The 22,295-nt window shown below is 39.5% G+C and overlaps 1 protein-coding gene and 1 long non-coding RNA gene across 3 annotated transcripts in view; one reads left to right on the top strand and one right to left on the bottom strand.

Moving 5' to 3' along the window:
• The window catches only part of braf (B-Raf proto-oncogene, serine/threonine kinase), a 55,891-nt gene that overhangs the window by 14,900 nt on the left and 18,696 nt on the right, over window positions 1-22,295 (bottom strand). The window contains exons 4-8 of the mRNA XM_008401202.3: window positions 19,300-19,403; window positions 11,535-11,637; window positions 7,690-7,838; window positions 5,373-5,492; window positions 4,834-4,993 (exon numbers count right to left, since the gene is read on the bottom strand). Coding sequence (XP_008399424.1) covers window positions 4,834-4,993; window positions 5,373-5,492; window positions 7,690-7,838; window positions 11,535-11,637; window positions 19,300-19,403 — 636 coding nt within the window. The remainder of the gene's footprint in view (window positions 1-4,833; window positions 4,994-5,372; window positions 5,493-7,689; window positions 7,839-11,534; window positions 11,638-19,299; window positions 19,404-22,295) is intronic.
• LOC145550139 (uncharacterized) lies at window positions 19,398-21,274 on the top strand. Of its 2 annotated transcripts, XR_014085998.1 has the most exons (6): window positions 19,398-19,730; window positions 19,812-19,887; window positions 19,985-20,063; window positions 20,197-20,284; window positions 20,373-20,425; window positions 20,771-21,274. It is a non-coding gene; the product is annotated as an uncharacterized LOC145550139 (long non-coding RNA). The 2 variants fall into 2 exon arrangements; XR_014085997.1 differs by having other exon boundaries at window positions 19,398-19,887; window positions 20,771-21,268.

The following is a 22,295-nucleotide window of genomic DNA, read 5'->3' as shown; positions in this document are numbered from 1 at the left end:
AAAAAAGAAAAAAAGGGGAAAAATGTGGGGTCAAAAACCAAAATAAAAGTGAATATTGGCCAAAAACAACAACAAAAAACATAATCATAAAAAACAACCAATCAGTCAACTTGGAAGGATTTTATTACAGACACACAATCCAAAGCTCCAATCTGCCAGTAACCAAAATATGGTTTATTTTGTAGTCTGTCAGTGATATTTCTTTGAGGCTTTACAAATATTTACTAACGGGTAAGGGGGTCAAAGTTAATCTTAAAACATAGTACAGCAACATAGCAACAACACATATTAATTAAGAATCTAATATTTAATCAGATCACCCTGTAGCGTTGTCATCATGTGGGGACAATGCAAAGCAAATTTTGTATATGTTTTCACCAGTGACATGCGGTGAGGTTCATTGCTGGTGAGGCACTGACTTACAACTATATTGACACCATGCATGTTATTGGACGTACGGAAATTTTGCGCAGGCATGCAACGCTGGGGGTCAAAAAGACTAATCTTTTACATGTTATCCATAGCAGCGTTAACTCAGTGAAACTTAGAAATGTAGGTATTAATTTCGTGCTATGATCCACAGCAAAGGGAAAGAGCGAGAACGTTCTCGCTCTGTATTCGCCAAGCTACACGCAGACTCGTTGCCACAGCAACAATGACAATGACATAGCAACTGACAATAATGCCACTTCATGTTTTAGGATTTAATACCAAAACAACATTCAAGAATTTTGCACACAGAACATAACATTCAGTCTGTTGTTGCAGTACGTTTTAGGCTTAATGTTTTATTAATAAATAATTGCTGTGATAGATTAGCTACCGCTTCTACTTTACTGAATTATTTAGACATACAAACTGTAGCCCACAAAACTCACATTTCATTAAAAAACTAAACAAAAACATCTTATTGCTGTCTTACCTTTACTTATCAATGAAATCCATGCACCGCTAATTCTGCACAAAAATATCCGTTCATCCAAAGCCAAGTCTATCCTCGGCATGTCTTTTCTACTTTGTTTAAGAATTATCAAACTATCTCGAAGCAAAACCTTCAGCTCCGGTGTTGGTCTTCCTTTAGTTATTATCTCCTGCTTCAATTTAAAATCCACTTTAGAAACAGTTTAAGTGTAGAAATGTAGTCTTTCATGTTGACGTTGGAAGAGAGGAGAAAACGATAAATATTGTTGATGGGAGCCACGAATGGATTGTAAAGGTGCGGGATAATAACCACTCCAGGAGGGAGTAATGTTAATCTTTCTTTAATGAGTAAATAAGTAAAGTGCTCCTTGGCTAGCTCACTGTGTCTTACTCTACAGTTGTGGAGTCACAATATCTGGGATCACGAGTGCCCCCAGCAATGAGGCAAGAGAACTGCCTGCCTCACCTTGAGTCTGTTCTCTGCTGTTTTTGATCGCTCCTCCGCACACAAAACACAATACACATACAATTGGTGACAAAAACCCCCCACTGTATATTATAGACATAAGCTAGATTATGGAAAATCAGTCCATATATTAAATGTTTTTTAGCCATTTTATTGCCGGCATACAGACGGGAGGAGCATTCTCTCCTAGAATGGCAGCCAGTGCAGTTAGCGAGAGGTTGCACGATCCCAGGTGAGGCTTCGCTTCTGAGCATTTGAATGGGAAAATGTGAAAATCCAGCAATTTTGAAGAAAAAATAATCAGAATTGGTTAAGCTAAGTAAAAAAATAGATACTTTATAGCAGTGGTCCCCAACATTTTTATTACCGCGGACCGGTCAACACTTGGAAAATTTTGCTGCGGCCCGGTGGGGGGCGAACCATCAGATAAGGCGGTGTTGGTGTTCCCGCTAAAGCCTGAATATACCCAATTTGGGGTTGTCTTTGACTTTTTATCGCAGCCTGTGGGGTTTACCCTGACTGGGAACGAAAATACAACATGTTGAATGTGACAGGTAGCCAATCAGAAAGAACAGAGGGGAATCCCAAACAGCGGACATATCGACATATCGCGCAACTGAGAGTCCGGTGGATATCGGAGATGATATGTGGAAATGTTTATTATTATATGTAAAGGTCCTTATTATATATGTTTATTCAGTTAAAAATGTTAACTATGTCACCTCCAAATCATAGTGCAGCAAATAGAGCGGCTGCTCCCGTCGTCTTTCATCCACCGCCTTTTCTTTTTGTTACGTCTTTTATCTCCTAAAATGACTCCACTAACTATCACTATTGCTTCTACATCGTCATCCGTGTTTGGTTATTCTAAATTCCCATATGCTATATGTTGGGAGTTTTGTGGATTTTCTTCTGGAATCGGGATGTTTGTGACTGGAATCGGTTCGTGTTGCTCCTGCCGTGTGGCTGAACACGAACCGATCGAACCTGTTGTTCTTTTATCAGCTCTGTGGTCACAGAGATTTGGAGAATCGGTCGACAATTCTTAAATCTTGCTGTCTAAACCAGACTAAGACTCACAAGCTCTACACATCTCCTCTCGACCGCAGCCCAAACGCTCTCTGACTCTGGTCGCTATGGTAACGTTTACATATCCCTTCAAAATAAGATACAGATGCGCCACAAAAACGAACATTTTACTTTCGTGAAAATTTTAACTCACGATAATGACTAACGGAGCCCTGAGCTTGTTTCTCTGCAACGAGTGTCCGATCTGGGAGTGATGAGAGACAATAACACCTGAAGTGTTGCTCATATCCACAGCCTGCTTGGTCTCTATATGGCGAAGCAGTTAAGCTTCATTGCCTCATTAGCAGCCTGTCGCCGCATGTTACGCAGAGCGGCTTGTAATGTGGGATTCATCCCGGACCGGTATCCATTCTCCTGTTTCTTCTCTGGGCCTTTTCCCCTTTGCAAAGAAACTTTCCAAAGACACCTGATCTGTTTCTTACTCATTTTGCTGCTTGTGGGCTCAGTGTTGGCGAGCAAGTAACCGAGAGAATCCGGTTAAAGGATTTTCAAAATAAAAGATTCTCCAGACTCAAATAATACATAAAACGGAAATATTTCATTATTTCTTGCGCGGCCCGGTACCAATTGGTCCACGGACCGGGGGTTGGGGACCACTGCTTTATAGTACAAACCACAGGGTGAAAATAGCATTATAAATGATTTTATTATTTTTCCATGATGGCAGGTGAGGCTCTCCTGCCTCCCCTGACCGAACGTCACTGGTTTTCACCAGTAGGTATAAAGTTGCTGTTTCTGCAGCTGACAGAGGTGGAGGGCTGTGTTGATCTGAGACTATAGTTGTTAAAGAGCTCACAGGAGAGAAGTATGTTATGAATAAGCAAATTTACTGCCATTTTAGTAAATAAAACTTAATATCTGACTATTTAACCTCCATCTCCATAGCAACCTGTCTGCAGACTACTTTAAAAATGGAAAAAGTTCAGTTAACCCCTCTAAGTTTTTTTTTTTTTTTGTTATCACCTCAGAAAGATCTAGATTTGTAAGGCTGAAAAAAAATTGTCATTAGATTTTGATATTTAACAAGATCTTGAGAAACATCCATGCATGTAAGTTTAGTCACACTGTAATAGTGTCTTCATATGTCTCCCTAAAGAAATTCTGGCAGAGGTCTACTGAAAGTCTAGGACCCTAAAAATGCTTGAATTGTAACACAGACCATAGATCTAAATCTTTACTATTTGTTTATTGAGAATGACAATGCTATAGAATTTCATGTAATGGTTTCAGCAAAGATAAATTAAGAGATTAAATTGTACATTTAGGATTTAATTAGGAAGTTTTACTTTGTAAAAGTGCAAAAAAATATTTTGTTAGTTTGATTGTTGAGTTAGCATGGCTACAATTTAATGCTGTCATCTTTTGTGTTTGAGCTAGGTTTGTTCACAAATAGCCAATAATCAGAGATTGATTTTAAACTTGGTCAATTAATCTGGGGCCCCTCTCAAGGCTAACTTAATCTATATTTATACACTGCTAGTTGTACTGATGTTCTTAGTGAGAAGGTGTGGCTAAATCAGATTCTGAATAAGGTCACATATTGCCTTGGGCCAGCTCTGCATGTACAGCTTGAGTCGCTCCGCTGCACGCTGCTGGGTGCGGGAGACCAACAGGGAGATTTTATTAATCAGGCACTAGCAGGGACAGACCTTCAGGTTTTGAGGTGCGTCGCAGTGATAGATGCGGTACAGTTTCTTTATATCAGGATATTCGATTCTGTCCCACAGTGGTGGGAGTGACTCAATTTGCCTGTAGAGAAACCAAACATTTAGTCCAGCACTGGGGCAGCCTGATAAAATTGAAGTCCAAAGTTCCTCTACAGCCGAACCATTTCTATGTTTGGGGGTGAGGAGGGTTTTTTTTATTTTTGCTATTACGAGGACAATTACAAAAATGAATAAAAATTATCTTTCCAACTTCAACAGCAGACCTATGTTTTTAGTCACAAACAAGTATATGTTGAAAAAGAAATTGCCCATAATCTGATAGTTAGAGGGTGCAGTTTTGCACCCTTCCTCCTGGGCTTGGTGTCTTAACAACATGGAGGCAGAGGCACAGAGAATCCGTTCAGTCATTATTAGACCAAGACCAATTTATTATTGCTAAATTGCCTTAGTACTTTAATACTATTGTTGAGGTCAGTTTGTGCCATGATAGATAATTACATAAAATAACAAATAAATAACTTAAAAATAAAAAACAACTCAAAAAAGGGGACTTGGGACATCAAGGATAACAGGGGCAGAGGCTCAAGCCCCTCTGCTCCCCTGTCCCCTTCATGTGCCTGCTAAATAGTACTCACTACCTTGTGAAAGTTGGACATAGTTTATCATTTTCAGCTTGTCCAGCAGACTCACATCAATGTTGACAGGCTCAATGGTGTTAATATGGACGTTGGGGGCGGAGGACGAACGATCTCGCTGGCCAAACTGGTTGCGGTGGTCTTCCTCACTGGTTCGAAAACTATTTGGAATGGGGATGGACTTGGATGGGGACACTGTAGTGTGGTATATAGAGCTGAAGAAATGATGAGGAAACAGGTCAGCAGACAGGCATTAGAACAACATCTGAAATTCTGACCCTTTAATTTGCTCAAAATTAAAGGGCGCTCTCATCAGGCAGGATATGATCCCTGAAACAGCACATGTGGATTAAATACAGGTCGTTGCTGCCTTCCTATACTCAACAAAGCTATTTGGAGGAAATTCCACAATTATATTTAGCAGATTGCAATAGAATATCATGAAACTGTAACATTCCAATATTTACACTGTAAGTTACAGACTGTATGGGATCTACAGGCAGCTGGTTGGAACAAACATTCAGTGTCTCAGTTATGATTGGACTGATTTTGGGAGCACTTCTAAATATCAGTGTGACCTGAAGAAGTGCATACCCGGAGGAGTCCGACGGGGGGAGAGATGGACAGAGTTCAGAGATGGGTGTGGTTCCCTCTGAGGAGACCTCCTCCTGGCTGAATGGATGATGCTCAAAGAACTTTGATACAAGCAGTAAGCTGCACAACACAAAAATAAAGACAAAATCATTTCTAAAGTTGGTTTAGAAAATATGAAGGTAAGTGAGCTCAAAAGCAGAGCCATAATGTTGTTCAGATTGACATTTACCATTTACTTAGGAGAACTAGCAGGAAATCGGGAGCATGTAGACCCACACGGTTTGTAAATATAAAACCACAGCACCACCATGTGGTCAACATGATAGAAGTTTTACAATGTTAACTCAAACACGGGTTAATATTTTCTCATAAAACACAGATGTTTATGTGTAAAAAGATAACCATGAGAAAAATATATTATTAAATCCATTTACAGACATGGCAAAAAGAAAGTACACCCTCTTTAGGTTTTGTGCATTAAGACGTAAAATTAACAGTTTTACCATGTACAGATTACCTATACAGTGGCGTGAAAAAGTATTTGCCCCTTTCTCATTTCCTAAACGTCTACATGTTTATCACACTTCAGTGTTTCAGAACATCAAACTAATTCAAATATTAGTCAGACAACACAAATAAACACATATTGCAGTTTTAAATGAAGGTTTTGAAAATAAATATTCAAAACACCGGACACTAGCAATATTAATGTAATCTGTTTACGATAAGATCATCATCAGCTCTCAATGAGATGTGTCGAGACAGATGGAATAAAGGCAGCAGAATAGGGTTTTCCTAAAATGCAAGATTTTATATATATAAAAAAAATTTAATGTGAAGAACAGATCAAATTATTTCTTCCTAGTTTGGTCACAATTAAAGGGAAAATGAAGATGTAGCTGCATTTATCAAGGCAGGTGATAAACTAAGCCTTCAAAAATGTAAAATGCGGGTGGAACAAGAGGCAGTGTGAGATACAGAGATGTGCTAAAAAATAAAACCTCTGACAACTGTAGATGCTGCAAATCTTTGTGTGGGAGTTGCACCGAGCGAAAAGAGGTAAACTGTGCTGGCTGACAGTTGTAAATGATTATATTAGCCTAATTGTAAATAGTTTAAACAGAATAATTTATTTTTACCTGTGTTCTGAAATCGACATGCGCATTACAGTGGCTGCTGACGCATTGTGACGTCGACCGATAGTCCCTCTATTGGTTAGAAAATGTTTTTGCACTAAGCGAGAACAATAAATCTACCAGAGCCGACTAATGTTAGTGAGAAGTAGAATTGTGCGAAATGGCATGAAATTTATATCACAATATCTATTTTGATGGGTGACGGTAACGATATATTTTATAATATGTTTTTAGTATAAAACTTAACAATAGAAATAAAAAAATAAAAAAACACATACTAATTGAGTGAAATGTATAAATGAATGTGTTAAAACTTATACTTTGGCTAGTTTTCATGGATGTTATTTGCATTTAATGTTTGTAATAGTTTTATTGTTTTATGGTGTTGCCTGTCATTGCCAGGTCTTCCTTAAAAATCTAATGTTAACGGAGACTTGACAATGAAAGTAAATGAATGAAAAATATATCCATATAGAATCAACTTTAATGTGTTGGATGTCTGTGTCGAATTCTACTTTTTCTTCCGAATGTTGTGACTGAAACTTCTAGTCAATTGAATTTAAGTACATGCTTCGTTTAAGGTGGTAAAACAAATAGCTTGTATTTCCTCCCTTTGCAGGAACTGTGGTTTCGGAAAGTCAGACCGACACTCCCCACTTCCTGAGCGTGTCATTTGCCATGCTCCTCCTGTGCATCGTGCCAAGACCGTGGGAGGGTTAAGAAAATTAGTCCATTGGACTCTGCAAGCTTTACCTTGTGTGCGTCCCAGCAGGGGTCATACTGACCCCACATGCCCTCCAACCCCTCCTTTCCCCACTGTCTAACCATGACATCTGCCGTACTCCTCTGGAGCGTTGCGCCAAGAAAGACTACTGGCGTTTTGGTACCAACCTTTTTAACGGGCTCTTCCCTCATGCTCTCTGCCACTCTGTTTCCCTTTTGCTCAGTTTTGATGCCAGTCGATTATATCATCAATGAGCATTACCACGGTTAGCCGGTAAAGTGCAGATCTCTTTCGTAGGCCAAATTTATATCATTTCTACCGTATACTGTTTATATTGCGCATTCCTAGTGAGAAATGTGTCGGGAATAATTAAGACACAAGTGTCATGATCTGATCAAGTAGAGAGAAAAAGTTCCAAGCTGGACAGCTGGATGAAGCCCCCATGTCCAGAACTTACTCTAGCTGGTCGTAGTTGACACACATGAGAGGAACCTCTGTGCTGCAGCGCTGATGGAACTTGTAGCCACAGGTCTGACAGCGAAAACCCTGGAACAGCAGCTTTCTACAGAAATCACAGAAGGCCAATGTGAAGAAGGTCTTCCTCACCTGTCAAACACACATAAATACACAATCAGGAGCATGTGGGCCTGAGCAACAAAGAAGATAGATTCTTGTCTCCAGAGGGGCTAGCAGTACAGTGTGTCTGTTAAACCAGGTGGCAGCTCAGCAGCTACTGCGGCAGTACCAGTTTTCAAACAGCAGTACACAGACTCCGTTAGGGACACTTGATGGACTGGTTATGACCCCGTCTTTGAGGGTTAGTGATTACAACTTTTGCTGGATCAGTTAAAAGTCTAACCAGTTTCAACGTGTGAGTGTGCAAACCAAATAGTAAAAAAAAAGAAAGTTTTCCTGTGAAATAGGGCTGAAACAATAACTTAGATAAACATGATGACTTGTTTATTTAAATAATCAACAAATTCAGTAATCATTAATCGTTAACTGGAGTATACAGACTCAAACATGTCATGTGCTGAAAGAACACCACAATCAGAGCAATAATTATCCCAAACTGTTTAAAAATATATACATTTGGAATTCAAGATTAAAAAAAAAAATCGTTAGTTAATTTCTTTTACCTACAACTCTTCTCGTTGCGGTTTTAGCTTCACCTGTTTCAAATCCTGTAAAATACCTTCTATTAAGCATCTTTTTGCTATCCAGTTAGTACACTGTATTGATGTAAGCATACCAGATAGGACCGAGTTCTTCACATACAAGTTTTTCTAAACAAATTAGCATATTGTTAAAAAGTTCATTATTTTCCATAATGTAATGATAAAAATTAAACTGTCTTACATTTTAGATTCATTGCACACCAACTGAAATATTTCAGGTCTTTTATTGTTTTAATACTGATGATGTTGGCATACAGCTCATGACACCCAAAATCCCTGTCTCTAAAAATGAGCATATCATGAAAAGGTTCTCTGAACGAGCCGTTAACCTCATCATCTGAATCAATGAAGTAAATCTAAACACCTGCAAAAGATTCATGAGGCTTTTAAAAACTCCCAGCCTGGTTCATTACTCAAAACCGCAATCATGGGTCTGACTGCTGACCTGACTGCTGTCCAGGAGGCCATTATTGACACCCTCAAGCAAGAGGGAAAGAAACAGAAAGACATTTCTGAATGAATAGGCTGTTCCCATAGTGATGTATGTATCAAGGCACCTCAGTGGGAAGGAAAAAGTGGCAGAAAACGCTGCACAACGAGAAGAGGTGACCGGACCCTGAGGAAGATTGTGGAGAAGGGCCTATTCCAGACCTTAGGGGAAGCAGTGGACGGAGTCTGGAGTAGAGACATCCAGAGCCACCGTGCACAGGCATGTGCAGGAAATGGGCTACACGTGTCGCATTCCCCAGGTCAAAGGTCAAGCCACTTTTGAACCAGAAACAGCGGCAGAAGCGCCTGACCTGGGCTACAGAGAAGCAGCACTAGACTGTTGCTCAGTGGTCCAAAGTACTTTTTTCGGATGAAAGAAAATTTTGCATGTCATTCGGAAATCAAGGTGCCAGAATCTGGAGGAAGACTGGAGAGAAGGAAATGCCAGAAGGCCAGAAGTCCAGTGTCAAGTACCCACAGTCAGTGATGGTCTGGGAGCCACGTCAGCTGCTGGTGTTGGTCCACTGGGTTTTATCAAGGGCAGGTCAATGCAGCTGCTATCAGGAGGTTTTGGAGCACTTCATGCTTCCATCTGCTGAAAAGCTTTATGGAGATGAAGATTTCATTTTTCAGCATGACCTGCACCGGCTCACAGTGCCAAAACCACTGGTAAATGGTTTACTGACCATGGTGTTACTGTGCTCAGTTGGCCTGCTAACTCTCCTGACCTGAACCCCATAGAGAATCTGTGGGATATTGTGAAGAGAAAGTTGAGAGACGCATGACCCAAAACTCTGGATGAGCTTTAGGCTATCAAAGCATCCTGGGCTCCATAACACCTCAGCAGAGCCACAGGCTGATGGCCTCCATGCTGCATTGAAGGCTGCAAAAGGATTCCTGACCAAGTATTGAGTGCATAACTGAACATAATTATGTGAAGGTTGACTTTTTTGGTATTAAAACACATTTCTTTTATTGGTCGGCTGAAATGTTCTAAGTTTTTGAGACAGGGATTTTGGGTTTTCATGAGCTGTATGACAAAATCATCAGTATTAAAAGGATTAAAGACTTGTAATATTTCAGTTGGTGTGCAATGAATCTAAAATATATGAGTTTCATTTTTATCATTACATTATGGAAAATAATGAACTTTATCACAATATGCTAATTTTTTGAGAAGGACCTGTATTCATATGAAGAATGTTTTACCTGCACATGCATCCTTTGCTGCAAATGATTAAGAATTTACAATAGGAATGCTGTTAATGCATTTTAGGCAATACAATGTCCATTGTCTAATTCAAAAACAAAATTGTTTATTTGCTTCTATTAATGCATTTCTAACATTGTATATAAAAGGCTTAAGAGGTTAAATGAAAAATCTGCAGAGTAATTTTTTTTTTATCTGATCAATCATCAGAGTAATCAATTACTAAAATAATCGCTAGTTGCGGCCCTGCTGTAAACTGAAACTTGTTTAATATTTATCATGGCATGTTTAATGGCCTTACTAGTCAAGTTTTAATGTAACACACAATTCAGAGTTCAGGGGTGCTGTGGTGGCGCAGGGGCAAAGCACGACCTACGTATTGAGGCCTTAGTCCTCGTGGTGATGGTTGCAGGTTCGATTCCTGGCTTGGCGACATTTGTCGCATGTCTTCCCCCTCTCTAATTACCCGGTTTCTTGTTGAACTACTTTCAAACAAGAGCTAACAAAACCTTAAAAAATAAAATAAAAAAATTCAGACTTCAGTACACTCTTCCCTTAAAATCACAGTTCGGTATGGTTGGACGATAAAACTACTCATAAATGGTCAATAATGTTCCTTCCATCTTCTTCTGCTTACCCAGGGTTGTGCCAAGAGGGTAGCAGCCTAAGTAGGGAGGCCCAGACTTCTCATTTTCCGCTCCTTGGGCCAGCCGAGAAACACAGTCCCTCCATCATGTTCTTGGTCTTCCCCTGGAACTCCTCCCGGTGGGACATGTCCGGAATAACTCACCAGGGAGGCGTCCAGGAGGCATCCTAACTAGATACCTAAGCCACCTCAACTGGCTCCTCCCAAAGTGAAGGAGCAGCAGCTCTACTCTGAGAATGCCCTGGATAACTGAGCTCTCTAAGAAAGAGCCCAGACACCCTACATAGAAAGCTCATTTCAGCTGTGGTCATGACCCAAAGCTCATGACCACAGATGAGGGTGGGAACGTAGATCGACCAGTAAATTGAGAGCTTTGCTTTTTGACTCAGCTCTCTCTTCACCACGACAGATCTGTACAGCGCCCACTTCACTGCAGATGCTGCGCCAAATTGTCTGTTGATCTCCCATTCCATTTTTCCCTCATTCATGAACAAGAGCCCGAGATGCTTAAACTCCTCCACTTATAGCAGGACATCTTATTTTTGTTTTTGGTTGTTTTGTTTGTTTAGTTCATCAGTTCCAGTGTTATGTGTTCTTTTGAAAATAAAATGTATCTATCTATGGCAGGAAATCGCATGCATTATTACGTCATTTCCATTAAATCAGTGTTAAAAGGTCTTGAAACAATATTATCGTTCATCGCAATAATTTTTTAGACAATTAACTGTCCAACAAAATTTGTTATCGTGACAGGCCTACATGCATAATTGGAGACTTACGAAGTTATGTGTGGTAAGTGGCACATTTTCCAACACTTCCACATGGAGCTCCTCTCCAGTCAGCCAGGAGATGTCTGTGTCCCAGCCAATAGGCTTCTTTTCTCTAAAACAGAAGTTGAGAGCACAACAGCTGCTGAAAAACAATGACAGTTTAACAGAAAGAAACTAAGCATCCTGCTACTTCAGTATTACTGGTTGCTTTCACCTCAAGCAATCATGTACTCTAAGACACAACTGATGCAAGCAAACCAAATGTTGCTTCCATTAGTGGAATCAGGTTAGAGTTGTAATCCACTCTAACCTGTAACACTACCTCCATATACAAATCTGTATCTGATTTCAAATGTACACATTTTTCATCAGAATGCCCATATGCAACACTCACAGAACCGACAACTGCAACCCTCTGCCTTCAGGTCTCAAAAATGATACTTGATATTATGTTTAATCAGGGGTGAAAGTAATTTTAAATTCTTGGGGGTACTATGACAAAAAAAAAAATATATATATATATATATATATATATGTTTATATTGCTTCTTTGTGTGCTTTGGAGTTTCTGTACTGATTTTTTTTTTTTGCAAAGCGATAAAAGCTTGCATTGCTACAAAATAAAGCTGTATGTCCTTCAGCCCACTGGTTGCAATGTTGACACCTTGAGATGCCATGAGACCTAAACTCTCAACATCATGGCATGGAGTGCATCCCAGTTTTCCATGTCTGGCATATAACCATTCATTTTAGCTTTTTTATCTGGTAATATTGATCCTGTGTCAAAACAGTCAACATCATGACCTGTTTGTTCTGAAGATCCTGCAGCTTCCACTTCTCTTCCTAACATGGCGCCTCCTCACCCTGACTCTCATACTGACAGGAGGAACCACAGAGCTCTGTTAGGTTAAAGCTCATCTTCTGAAGTTGGGATATTTTTCCTCCAACAGGTTCCAGAGGAATCACCTCAAACCAGATGTTGGACTGGATTTTATTTCACTGTCATTTGTAAATGTTAGAGTCTTATTTTCAACAGTGGAGCTATAAAGGTTGAAAAGGTTATTATTTTGGAGAAAGTCTCAGCATCAATATTTCCACTAAAGAGGCAAAAAAAAAAAGTTTGATAAAGGAAAAGCCTCTCAGACTCTGAGCCCGACAGCCCCAAACTATTTTTTTATATTAGACAATTAATTTAATTTCACACAATTATCGCGGTAGAAGCCATTTGTTTGTTAAATACTTAATGAAACATATTTATCGTGGTTGATGTTTGTTGTAAATGACGTATAGTCACAAAGAACGAGGTAATTAGTCCAAGTTTTGTCGTTTATTGAACGTTCAGAAACTACAGCGGCTGTGATGAGCCACAGCAAAGGAAAACAACCTGAACAGGTGATCAACTCTAAGCCACTCCTACCTTTTTACTCTGTCTGTCATTTAAGCACAGCCGTTGCCATGGCAGCCTCTTGCGCTCCACACGCCGACCAGATATTACGTTAAAAACATTCAGTCCATCATCAGGTTTTCAGGCTTGATATTTATTTGATTATTAATAAGCCTCCCTGAACACAGCGGTGGTTGATTAGTTAATTTTAAACTCCTGCTCTGCTAGTTATTTTGGTAATGGAACCGAAACGCACAGAATTGCGCAACACCTTGTTGAAACAATAATCACTGAGATTATTATTGTTGTTGGGTCATTAATTTGAACACGTTATGTTGATTTTTTTTTTTGTTCTTTAATAAAGTTCCGAACGTTTTAAGGCAGTCAGAGGAGGACGTGCTGGTCTCAGCGTCCTGGCTGCGTTCAGTTTGTCACCTAATGCCGAGATCGGCTCAAAACCTTCCACGATCGACGTATTGCACCGCTGCTCTAACAAAATATTAAGAGTTCAGAAACAATATGAAATGGGAAAAAGGTTATTAACTGATTAAGTCTTGTTTTAGATTGTTCTTGAAAAACTAATCAGTCACAGCTGATTAGTGAGTGCACTCACTGCTGCACAGCAAACCCGTTGATTTTTTACAGCAGACAGCCGCTCCCCTCTCTTGCAGGTACTGCGTACCCCCGCTAAATCTTTTAAGGGTTCGCAGTACCCTGCCGAACCCCCTTACTTTCACCCCTGCGTTTAATACTGCAACATTCTTTTTTGACTGCACAGGTTTACTTCAAATAAAGAGCAGAAACAAATGTGTGAAATTTCTCCCCTCAATTAATAAAGTATATTCATCCAAGATTCACTGGCTGAGTCATTAGATCTCTACTTAAGTGTAAAAAAAATCTTTATTTTAATTGTAAGACTATAGTTGGTGCTTAGATACTGTAAATAATGTCTTCCTATTGAATAGAAAATTTGAAAATAAATAAATAAATAAGCAGTTAACTATGTGTAACTTCACGCAATTACCTGGTCATTTTCTTTTAAATGAGGGCAGCTGGTGGCTTAGCTAGTTTTCTGGGAGAAATCCTGAAAACAAGGTTTCTCCCAGAAAACTGGGAGAAACCAGTTTTCTGGTTTCTCCCAGAAACCAGACAGCCTCATGGCCTCAAGGCCATGAGGCCATGAACCAGACAGCCTCATGGCTGTCTGGTTTTCTTTTACATTTTTGATCTAAAATTGAACATTTTCAAGGATAATCTGTTTGAAAAATGCCTCTTACAAACTACGGTGAATGAGATCATGCTATAATTGGGGCATGCCATTAGCATTACATACCAGTTAACATGGAAGGCAGACACTGCCTTCCATGTTAACTGGTGACTTTGGAGCGTTTGGAAGCGCATTACAAACCTTTGGTTGAAATGGCGCGTTAAATTCAAGTCTCCATTACAGACCAGAAAAAACTAAAGAGAATGCAACGTTGTGTTAATCCATTTGAGGAGCCGGCAGTTTGTCATGAGAAAATAAATGACGACGCAGAGTTAATTAGACTGCAACATGTGCAGTCCGCTGCTCAACCACTGCGGACGCGGCTACGCCGCTGCGAAGAATTAAAAACCGCTGGAAGTAACTCATCCAGCGGATATAACAAATGGAGCTTTCTGGGTGCAGGTTACCCAGGAGAGCGGCGTTCTGGAGGAGCTGCAGACGTAACATCTGTCCGTTTCGGAGAAGCGAAACCACATAAAAAAATAAAAATAAAAATTCTGGTTAAAGCGCACGCCTGGACCGCGCAGGGTAAAACACTCACAGAGATCAATTGATCTGTTTTTATCAGACAGATCCAACTGACTGATGAATTAGTGCAGATTTTTCTGCAGATGGGGACCAGGAGAGGGTGTGTTCAGACCCCAGCGTGTGAAGTGCTGGTAATTTAAGTGAAGCCGCTTAATTTATTAAAAGTTACTGAGGCCAGTCAGTGGTTTTTGTCACTGACTGTGGCATTTATCTGCTTAATTTGTGATGGGATCTGGATTCACGGTGAATATTAACCAAACCGCATAAAATGCGACTAAATAGCCGATGTTAATATGATTGCAATTTCACGGATAAAAATAGTACATGACCGATTTTTTTTTTTTATGTTGTCGGTCAAGATAACAATAACAAAAAAAGTCTAGCGCGACCTGCCGCCCTGACACCAACTCACACATCTTCATTCACAGTCTTACTTGTAAATCAATTTTTCTTTTCTTGGACATTTTGATGTTAGCTTGTCGATGTCTCAGTTTTATTCGCTGGGAAAATCAATAAGCAGCTTGAGGTGAATCTGCTGCTGTCTAGTGACGAGAAGCCATAATGTTGGCTGGTAACAATCGGAATGCATTATGGGAGATGTAGTTTGTAGTCAAGTAATACTCAAAATTATTACTTGACTACAAGTAATAATTGCGTTTTATGGGCCTATAAAACGCTGGAGGGGGGTGGGGGGGGTGCACATAAAATGACTTGGCGGGCTACATGTGGCCTGCAGGCCTTGAGTTTGACACGTGTTCTACACCCAATAGAATGTCTATTTATTCTTCTTCCATCTCCCTTAATGCGGCTTGTACCGCTGCGTGCTCGCCCACAAAAGTGGTATCAAAACATATGGCTCGATGCCGAGAAGGGAGCTATTATTTTTATTGGGAATCGGAGTTACGATGGCGACGTAAAAAGCAAAAAACGAGCAAAATTTCCAACTGCCGAAACACAGAATTCCCATTCTTTACGCTCCAAAAGCATTTTTCGTTTGCATGTTCCACGTTGCCGAACTAAAAAAGGAAAGCAAGCTTTCAGTGTGATGGCTCCTTCAGCCTGGAATCAGCTCCAGTCTGAAATTAAGATGTCAGAATTGATTTCACTGGACTTATTTCGAGCGATTCTTAAAAACAGGCAACAAGATTCGTTTAAACAGTGTCACTGTTTTTAAATTGCTTTATACTGTTTTATACTTATGTATATGTATTAATCAATTTTGTTTTGTAACCAGGTTGCTGTGCACTGCAGACTTCTGCCCAGGTCCCTCTTGAAAATGAGATCTGGATCTCAGTGGGGTTCATCTGGTTAAATAAAGGAAAAAAAAAATCACCATCACTATTTACACTATTTGATGGTGATGGTGTGATCACCATCAAAAGGATCACATTTGATGGTGATCCTTTAGCACAAACATTAGCATTTCACTGCCCCCCACTAGTACACTGCCTTGCTCAGCAAGCCAGAGTATTAGCATTTGCCTTTTCTCTAAAGTTAGCCATTAGCTAATTTTCTTACTTATTAGTGATGTTTAGTATACTGAATGGAGTAGGTCATTCATTATACTAAACATGGACACACACTGGACCTGGTTATTTCCTGCGGTCTGCCTGTGACTAACCTGGAAATCTGTGACTCTGTGTTCTCGGATCACCTGCCTGTTTTATTCAGTGTTAGTTTGACACCTACTGCAGTTAAAACTCGCGCTGCTGATCGGCGCTGTCGGATTATTAACCCTTCCACTGCCACTCAGTTCTCTACTGCTTTTCTTCAGCTCTGTGGATCATCTGACTTCCTCCACTCTGATACAGAAGAGCTCTGGTCCTGGTTATGTTCTTCCTGTCAAACCATCCTGGACTCGGTTGCTCCATTAAAAACCAGGCAGCCAAGGATTAAACCTGAGCCTTGGTTTAATGACAGAACTCGTGCTGTCAGGAAGGAATGTCGCCGTGTTGAACGAAAGTGGAAAAAGGATAAACTGCAGTTTACTTTTCAGATTTTAAAAGACTGTTGGCGTCTCTACCAGAGCACAGTTAAAGAGGCTAAAAGGGAATATTTGGCAAATATCATTCTCTCAAACAGCCATAACCCACGTGTTTTATTTAACACCATTGACTCTGTACTTAATATTCCACAGAATGCCTGTTTGGAAGCTTCTCCTGACATGTGTGATAATTTTCTGCGTTTCTTTATTGAAAAGGTTGGTAGAACCAGGGCTCTTATCTGACTCTGACCCCTCTGTTTCGGTCCCTTGCTCTGCTGCTTTCAATCAGTTTGAGCTTGTGACTGTCTCACTTTTGGTTGACTGCATTAAGCCATCAGGTTCCCCCCCGTAATCCTGTCCCTCCACGATTTTTTAAAGATATTTTATCTAGCATACTGCAGCCTGTTCTTGCAATTATAAATAGCAGTCTGTCCTCAGATGTGGTCCCTGCTAGTTTTAAACATGCAGTAGTGCAGCCACTGCTTAAAAAACCTGGCCTTGATCCGACTGTTCTGGCTAATTATCAGCCTATTTCAAAGCTGCCTTTTCTTTCTAAGGTTTTAGAAAAAATTGTGTACTATCCGCTGACAGTTTTTAGATGACAATGGCATTCTTGAGGTTTTTCAGTCAGGTTTTAAAACTCTTCATAGTACAGAATCTATTTTAATAAGAGTTTTTAATGACATCCTTCTTGCATGTGATTCTGGTCACCATATTGTTCTGATTTTATTTGACCTAACTGCTGCCTTTGATACAGTAGACCACGACATTTTAATATCGTGATTACACCACTTTGTAGGTATTGGTGGCATTGTTCTTAAATGGTTCAGGTCTTACCTGGAGGACAGAACAATTTCAGTGAAAATTAAGACTGAATCATCTGCTGCTTCAATGCCTTATGGTATCCCGCAGGGCTCAATTCTGGGCCCACTGCTTTTCTCTCTGTATTTACTGCCTCTGGGTTCTATCCTCAGGAAACATGGGATTTAATTTCATTGTTATGCTGATGATTGTCAGATTTATTTGCTCCTGAAGCAGAAGGATGTACATTCTACCACACATCTCCTGGCATGTCTAGGTGATATTAAATCTTGAACTTTTTACATTTTAACGAAAACAAAACAGAGGTGATGGTGTTTGGACCCAGTGGCTCCAAACAACACTGTTTGGAGTGGCTCCAAACAGTGTTGACCCTTGTTGGGTCAACAAGGTCCCTGTTGACCTGGGACCGTTGGAGGTACATTTTAAACCTGTTATTACAGATCTTGGTTTTAAGGTGGACAGTGATTTTAAATTGGACAGCCAAATCAGAGCTGTGGTTAAGTCCAGCTTTTATCATTTAAGGCGATTGGCATCAGTGAAATCTTTTCTTTCCAGGCAGCATTTTGAAACAGTGATCCATGCTTTTATTTCTACTTGATTGGATTACTGTAACGCACTTTATCTGGGAGTCAGTCAGTCGCTGCTCTCATGTCTGCAGCTGATTCAGAATGCTGCTGCACGAGTTTTAACAGGAACTCGAAAGAGGGAACATGTGACCCCTGTCCTGGCCTCACTTCACTGGCTGCCTGTATATTTTAGGATTCATTTTAAAATTCTTATGTTTGTTTTTAAATCACTGCATAATCTTGCCCCGGCTTACCTCTCTGAGCTTCTTCATCCCTACGTACCCTATCGGTCACTCAGGTCAGCAGATCAGCTGCTCTTGGAGGCACCGAGATCCAGGAGGAAGCTCAGAGGGGACAGAGCTTCTCTGTCATTGACCCTAAGTTATGGAACGACTTGCCTTTGCAGGTCAGAGAGGCCCCTTCACTGTCCACTTTTAAAGTTTGTCTTAAAACCCATGTATTTTACTTGGGTTTCAACACCAGCGGGATCTAGTTTTAAACTGTATGTTTTGTTTTTAAACTGTAAGAGTTTTTATTTTTTATTATTGTTATGTTGTGTTTTAATGTACAGCACTTTGTATCAGCTGTGGTTGTTTGTTAAAGTGCTTTATAAATAAAGTTGGTATGGTATGGTATGCCATACCATACCATACCATACCATACCAAGTATGTGGGGCATGCTACCGATACTCTTCATGCTAACATTAGCATTTTGGCTAATTTTAGCTTATGCATTCATTTTAACATAATAAATGGTACAAGTAAACGCACATGCTTCTGCCTCTTCACAGGTTATTGACTACAATTTAGCTAAGCTTAGCATTGATGATTCTTTTTAGCATCAGAACGCTGGTTTCCAACTGACGGGCACACTTTGGCATGCCCTGGTTAAATTTCTTCAGGAATTTTCTAGTTTTGTACTTAGTCTCCAGCCTAGTATGTACACTAGCTTGTTTTTGTTAGTATTAGGCTTCCAGACTGAATATTCAATGAAATGGTAAAAAACTATATTTTGAAAAGTTTTTTTTTTTAATCCTGTGGAGGGTTCAGATTTTTTCAGGTTTTCATCGATGAATCTAGACTTATTTTCCTGCTAGAAACATACACGTGATAAATCAAGATCACTTGAAATTTATTCTTGGATGTGGCCTTAAAGATCATACAGTGACATTTTTTTCTATCTACCGCTGCAATTCAGCTAAGCATTTTAACAGAAAACTTACCCATCCTGTATTCTATAGACTGCACAGCACTCTGGGATGAGTCCCCGCATCATCAGAGCTTTCTTCAGTGAGTCCCTCACAGTCATCCCACAGCGGGCTGGGACCTGAACACAAAATAGCAGCACTCACTGAACTGTCTCTAGGTAATCATCATGAGAGATGAGCTAAAGCAGCAGCAGAAATATTTTATTGTTGAAATTTTCAGGCTTGACTTTATTAGCTGCTTTCATGTCTACAACTTTGATTCATCTCAGGAAAATGCACTGCACATTTGGTCAATACAAAATGTAATACAGAGCCGTTATTCTCACATGTATTAAAAGTCCACTACTACGATTACTTGAACAAGCTAGGAAAGGTCTGTGACTTTGCTTTCTTTGTTTCTTACAGAAAGCGGTCTGTCGTTTTCGTAATGCCAAAACAAGTGTAGGGTGAGATTTTGTATTTTAATCTCTATTACATGTGATGTTCTGAACTCTTAAAAATACTCGCATCTTCTTTGATTTTTTCAGACCTGAAAAATGGCCAGGTCTGAATATTAGACCTGGCACCGCTGAGCTCCTCTTACGGAGTCCACCAGGAGATTCAGTAAGTTATGATTTCACATTTAGTGAATAGTGAACACTCGCATATTTGTAAGGAAAACTGACCTTCCCGTTATTTTATTTATTTTGTTGTAACGTAGCAAGGCAGAGTGTGTAACGCAGTAAAGATCTACAAAATGGCGGACGGAGGACGGATCTGAGGACGAAGTCATGAAGCCGGTATGTATAATCACTGCGTTGATTCCCGACTGTACAATGGTTGGTTGAGAATAATTTTAACTTATTTACTTATGTATTTTTGAGAAAGCGATATATTTGCTACAATATTTTAATTTTACATTTATTTCCACAGACACCACAGAATTGGAGTCACATTTGTGTCAATCAGACTCTTCAGGAACTTTCTGATGTCCGTGATGAGGACAGAGATGCAACTGTGTGTGAGTATCTACTATTTTAGAATGTTGATATTTTATGCTTCAATATGGTTTATGCTATGTATTGACAATGCACAAAAATGTTTTCCAGCTGCATCCAGGACCTACTGCCAGTCATCCAGATGTAGCTAAAGAAAGAAGCAGGTAAGATTTATTACTAATCTAGAGATGTCACAATTCCTTGAATGATACTGTGATTTATTAAAATCCATCAAAGCAAATTATCTGCCTCAGAGTTTGTTGAACTGTTTTACTATTTATTACCAACTGCTTTTAATTCTTTTTTTCTTCCAATTGTTTCCAAGTGTTTCTCTTTTTCATTAAAGTTTGTATTTTTTGTAAGAATGTATTCATGTGTTTTATTGTTTGTTTGTTTTAATGTCTTATGTGTGCATACTAAGCTGGAAGTTGCCAAACAATCTCACTGTAGTTTCATTATGACTAAAATATGCCTGTAGCTCATAATGATTGTCTGTTCTGTATTAACAGCTGATGGAGGAAGGCAGAGAGTATTGGCAGCAGAGGAGGTGGCATTCTGGGAGGATGGCAGCTATGAGGCGGAGTCAGGATGGACCCCAACTTCCTCCAACCAGGAGCTCAGTGACATCAGGACTACAAGACAGGAAGAGACGTCAGGTCCACGCTACAGGAGAGATGTTGGGCCTGTCCTGAACGCAGCATAATGTTCATGTTTGGACAAAAAAACACTGCCAGATGGTCCAGAAATGGACAAGCATTTATGTCTTATTTTGTGTGCAAACAGTAAAAAAAATAAAATGAAATAAAGAAAAAAAACAAAACCTTCTCTTTTATGTTCCTCATATAACATGTTGCATATAAGCAATATCAAATGAATATATTTTAATACACGTATATTTTTTATATAGATTTTTAAAAATACAGCATTAAAAATTTTAATGATTGGAGCGAGGTTTATTTATAAAGACATAAGTGCTATAAAATGGGCACACATCAACCAACCAATCACATGTCAATGATGAACTCTGATGTCATTGTTTTTCATCCAATGACTGAGAATCCAGGGTCTGTTGAAGCGCCTTTGCATATGCTAGGCTATTTGTATGCTAAGCAGAGTCGTTAACACCTCTAGCCCACCCGCTACCCCGCACCGCCACCCCTCCCCCTCCAAGGATTCCGCAATCGACAGATTTCGACTCCCGTGAGTAAAAATGTAGACTGTCGATTGCTGTCGATATCTGTCGCTGACGAGCTGCATTTGCATCAGAATACAGGGTCAAAAATCCCACTTTTTGTCCTGTGGTTCAATTGATCGGTTTGGATCAGATAAGTCCAACAGACTGATGAACAAGGTCAGATTTCTCTGCAGGTGTGGACTAGGAGGAATTAGTGAGGCACTGCACTTTCAGACCCCAGCAGGTGAAATGCTTGTAATTTAAATGGAGTCGTTTAATTTACTTTATTATAAGTTATTGGGGGCACAATTAGTAGTTTTTGTCACTATGGAAATAAGGTTAGATTTGTTCATCTGCTTTATGTGTGATGGGATCTGGATTCAACAAGATGAATATTAAATAAACTGCATAAAAATGCATCTGAATAGCCTATGTTAATGATTATAATTTGACGGGTAAAAATAATGAATAATGAATTTCTTTTATGCTGTGACCTCTGTTGTTGTTTATCACTTACTTTATTCAGTAAATAATATTGTTGAAATGTCATGGGTTTGTTGAGACCACATCTAATACTGAGAATATCTTACATACCATAACAGTAAAGAACTGATCACTTATTTATGTTTTAATTAGATTTGATATATTTATTTCTTCAATATTTTTCATGTCAGTGTTAATGTCATGAAGCTGATGACTCTATGACACCCTGGCTCATTAGGATTTGATTAAGAACCAGATTTGTTCTTTGTAATTTCTGTCCATTAAAACTAATAATCTATAATCAATAGACAGGTCAATATAAAGATATAATCCATGTTTCTGTCTCATATTTGTATAGCATTAAAAGGACTTGGAAC

Source organism: Poecilia reticulata, chromosome 23, assembly GCF_904066995.2.
Source record: "Poecilia reticulata chromosome 23, P_reticulata-male-v2, whole genome shotgun sequence".
Taxonomy (NCBI): domain Eukaryota; kingdom Metazoa; phylum Chordata; class Actinopteri; order Cyprinodontiformes; family Poeciliidae; genus Poecilia; species Poecilia reticulata.
Note: the sequence above shows the minus strand (reverse complement) of the source record. Positions and strands in the feature narration are given on the sequence as shown.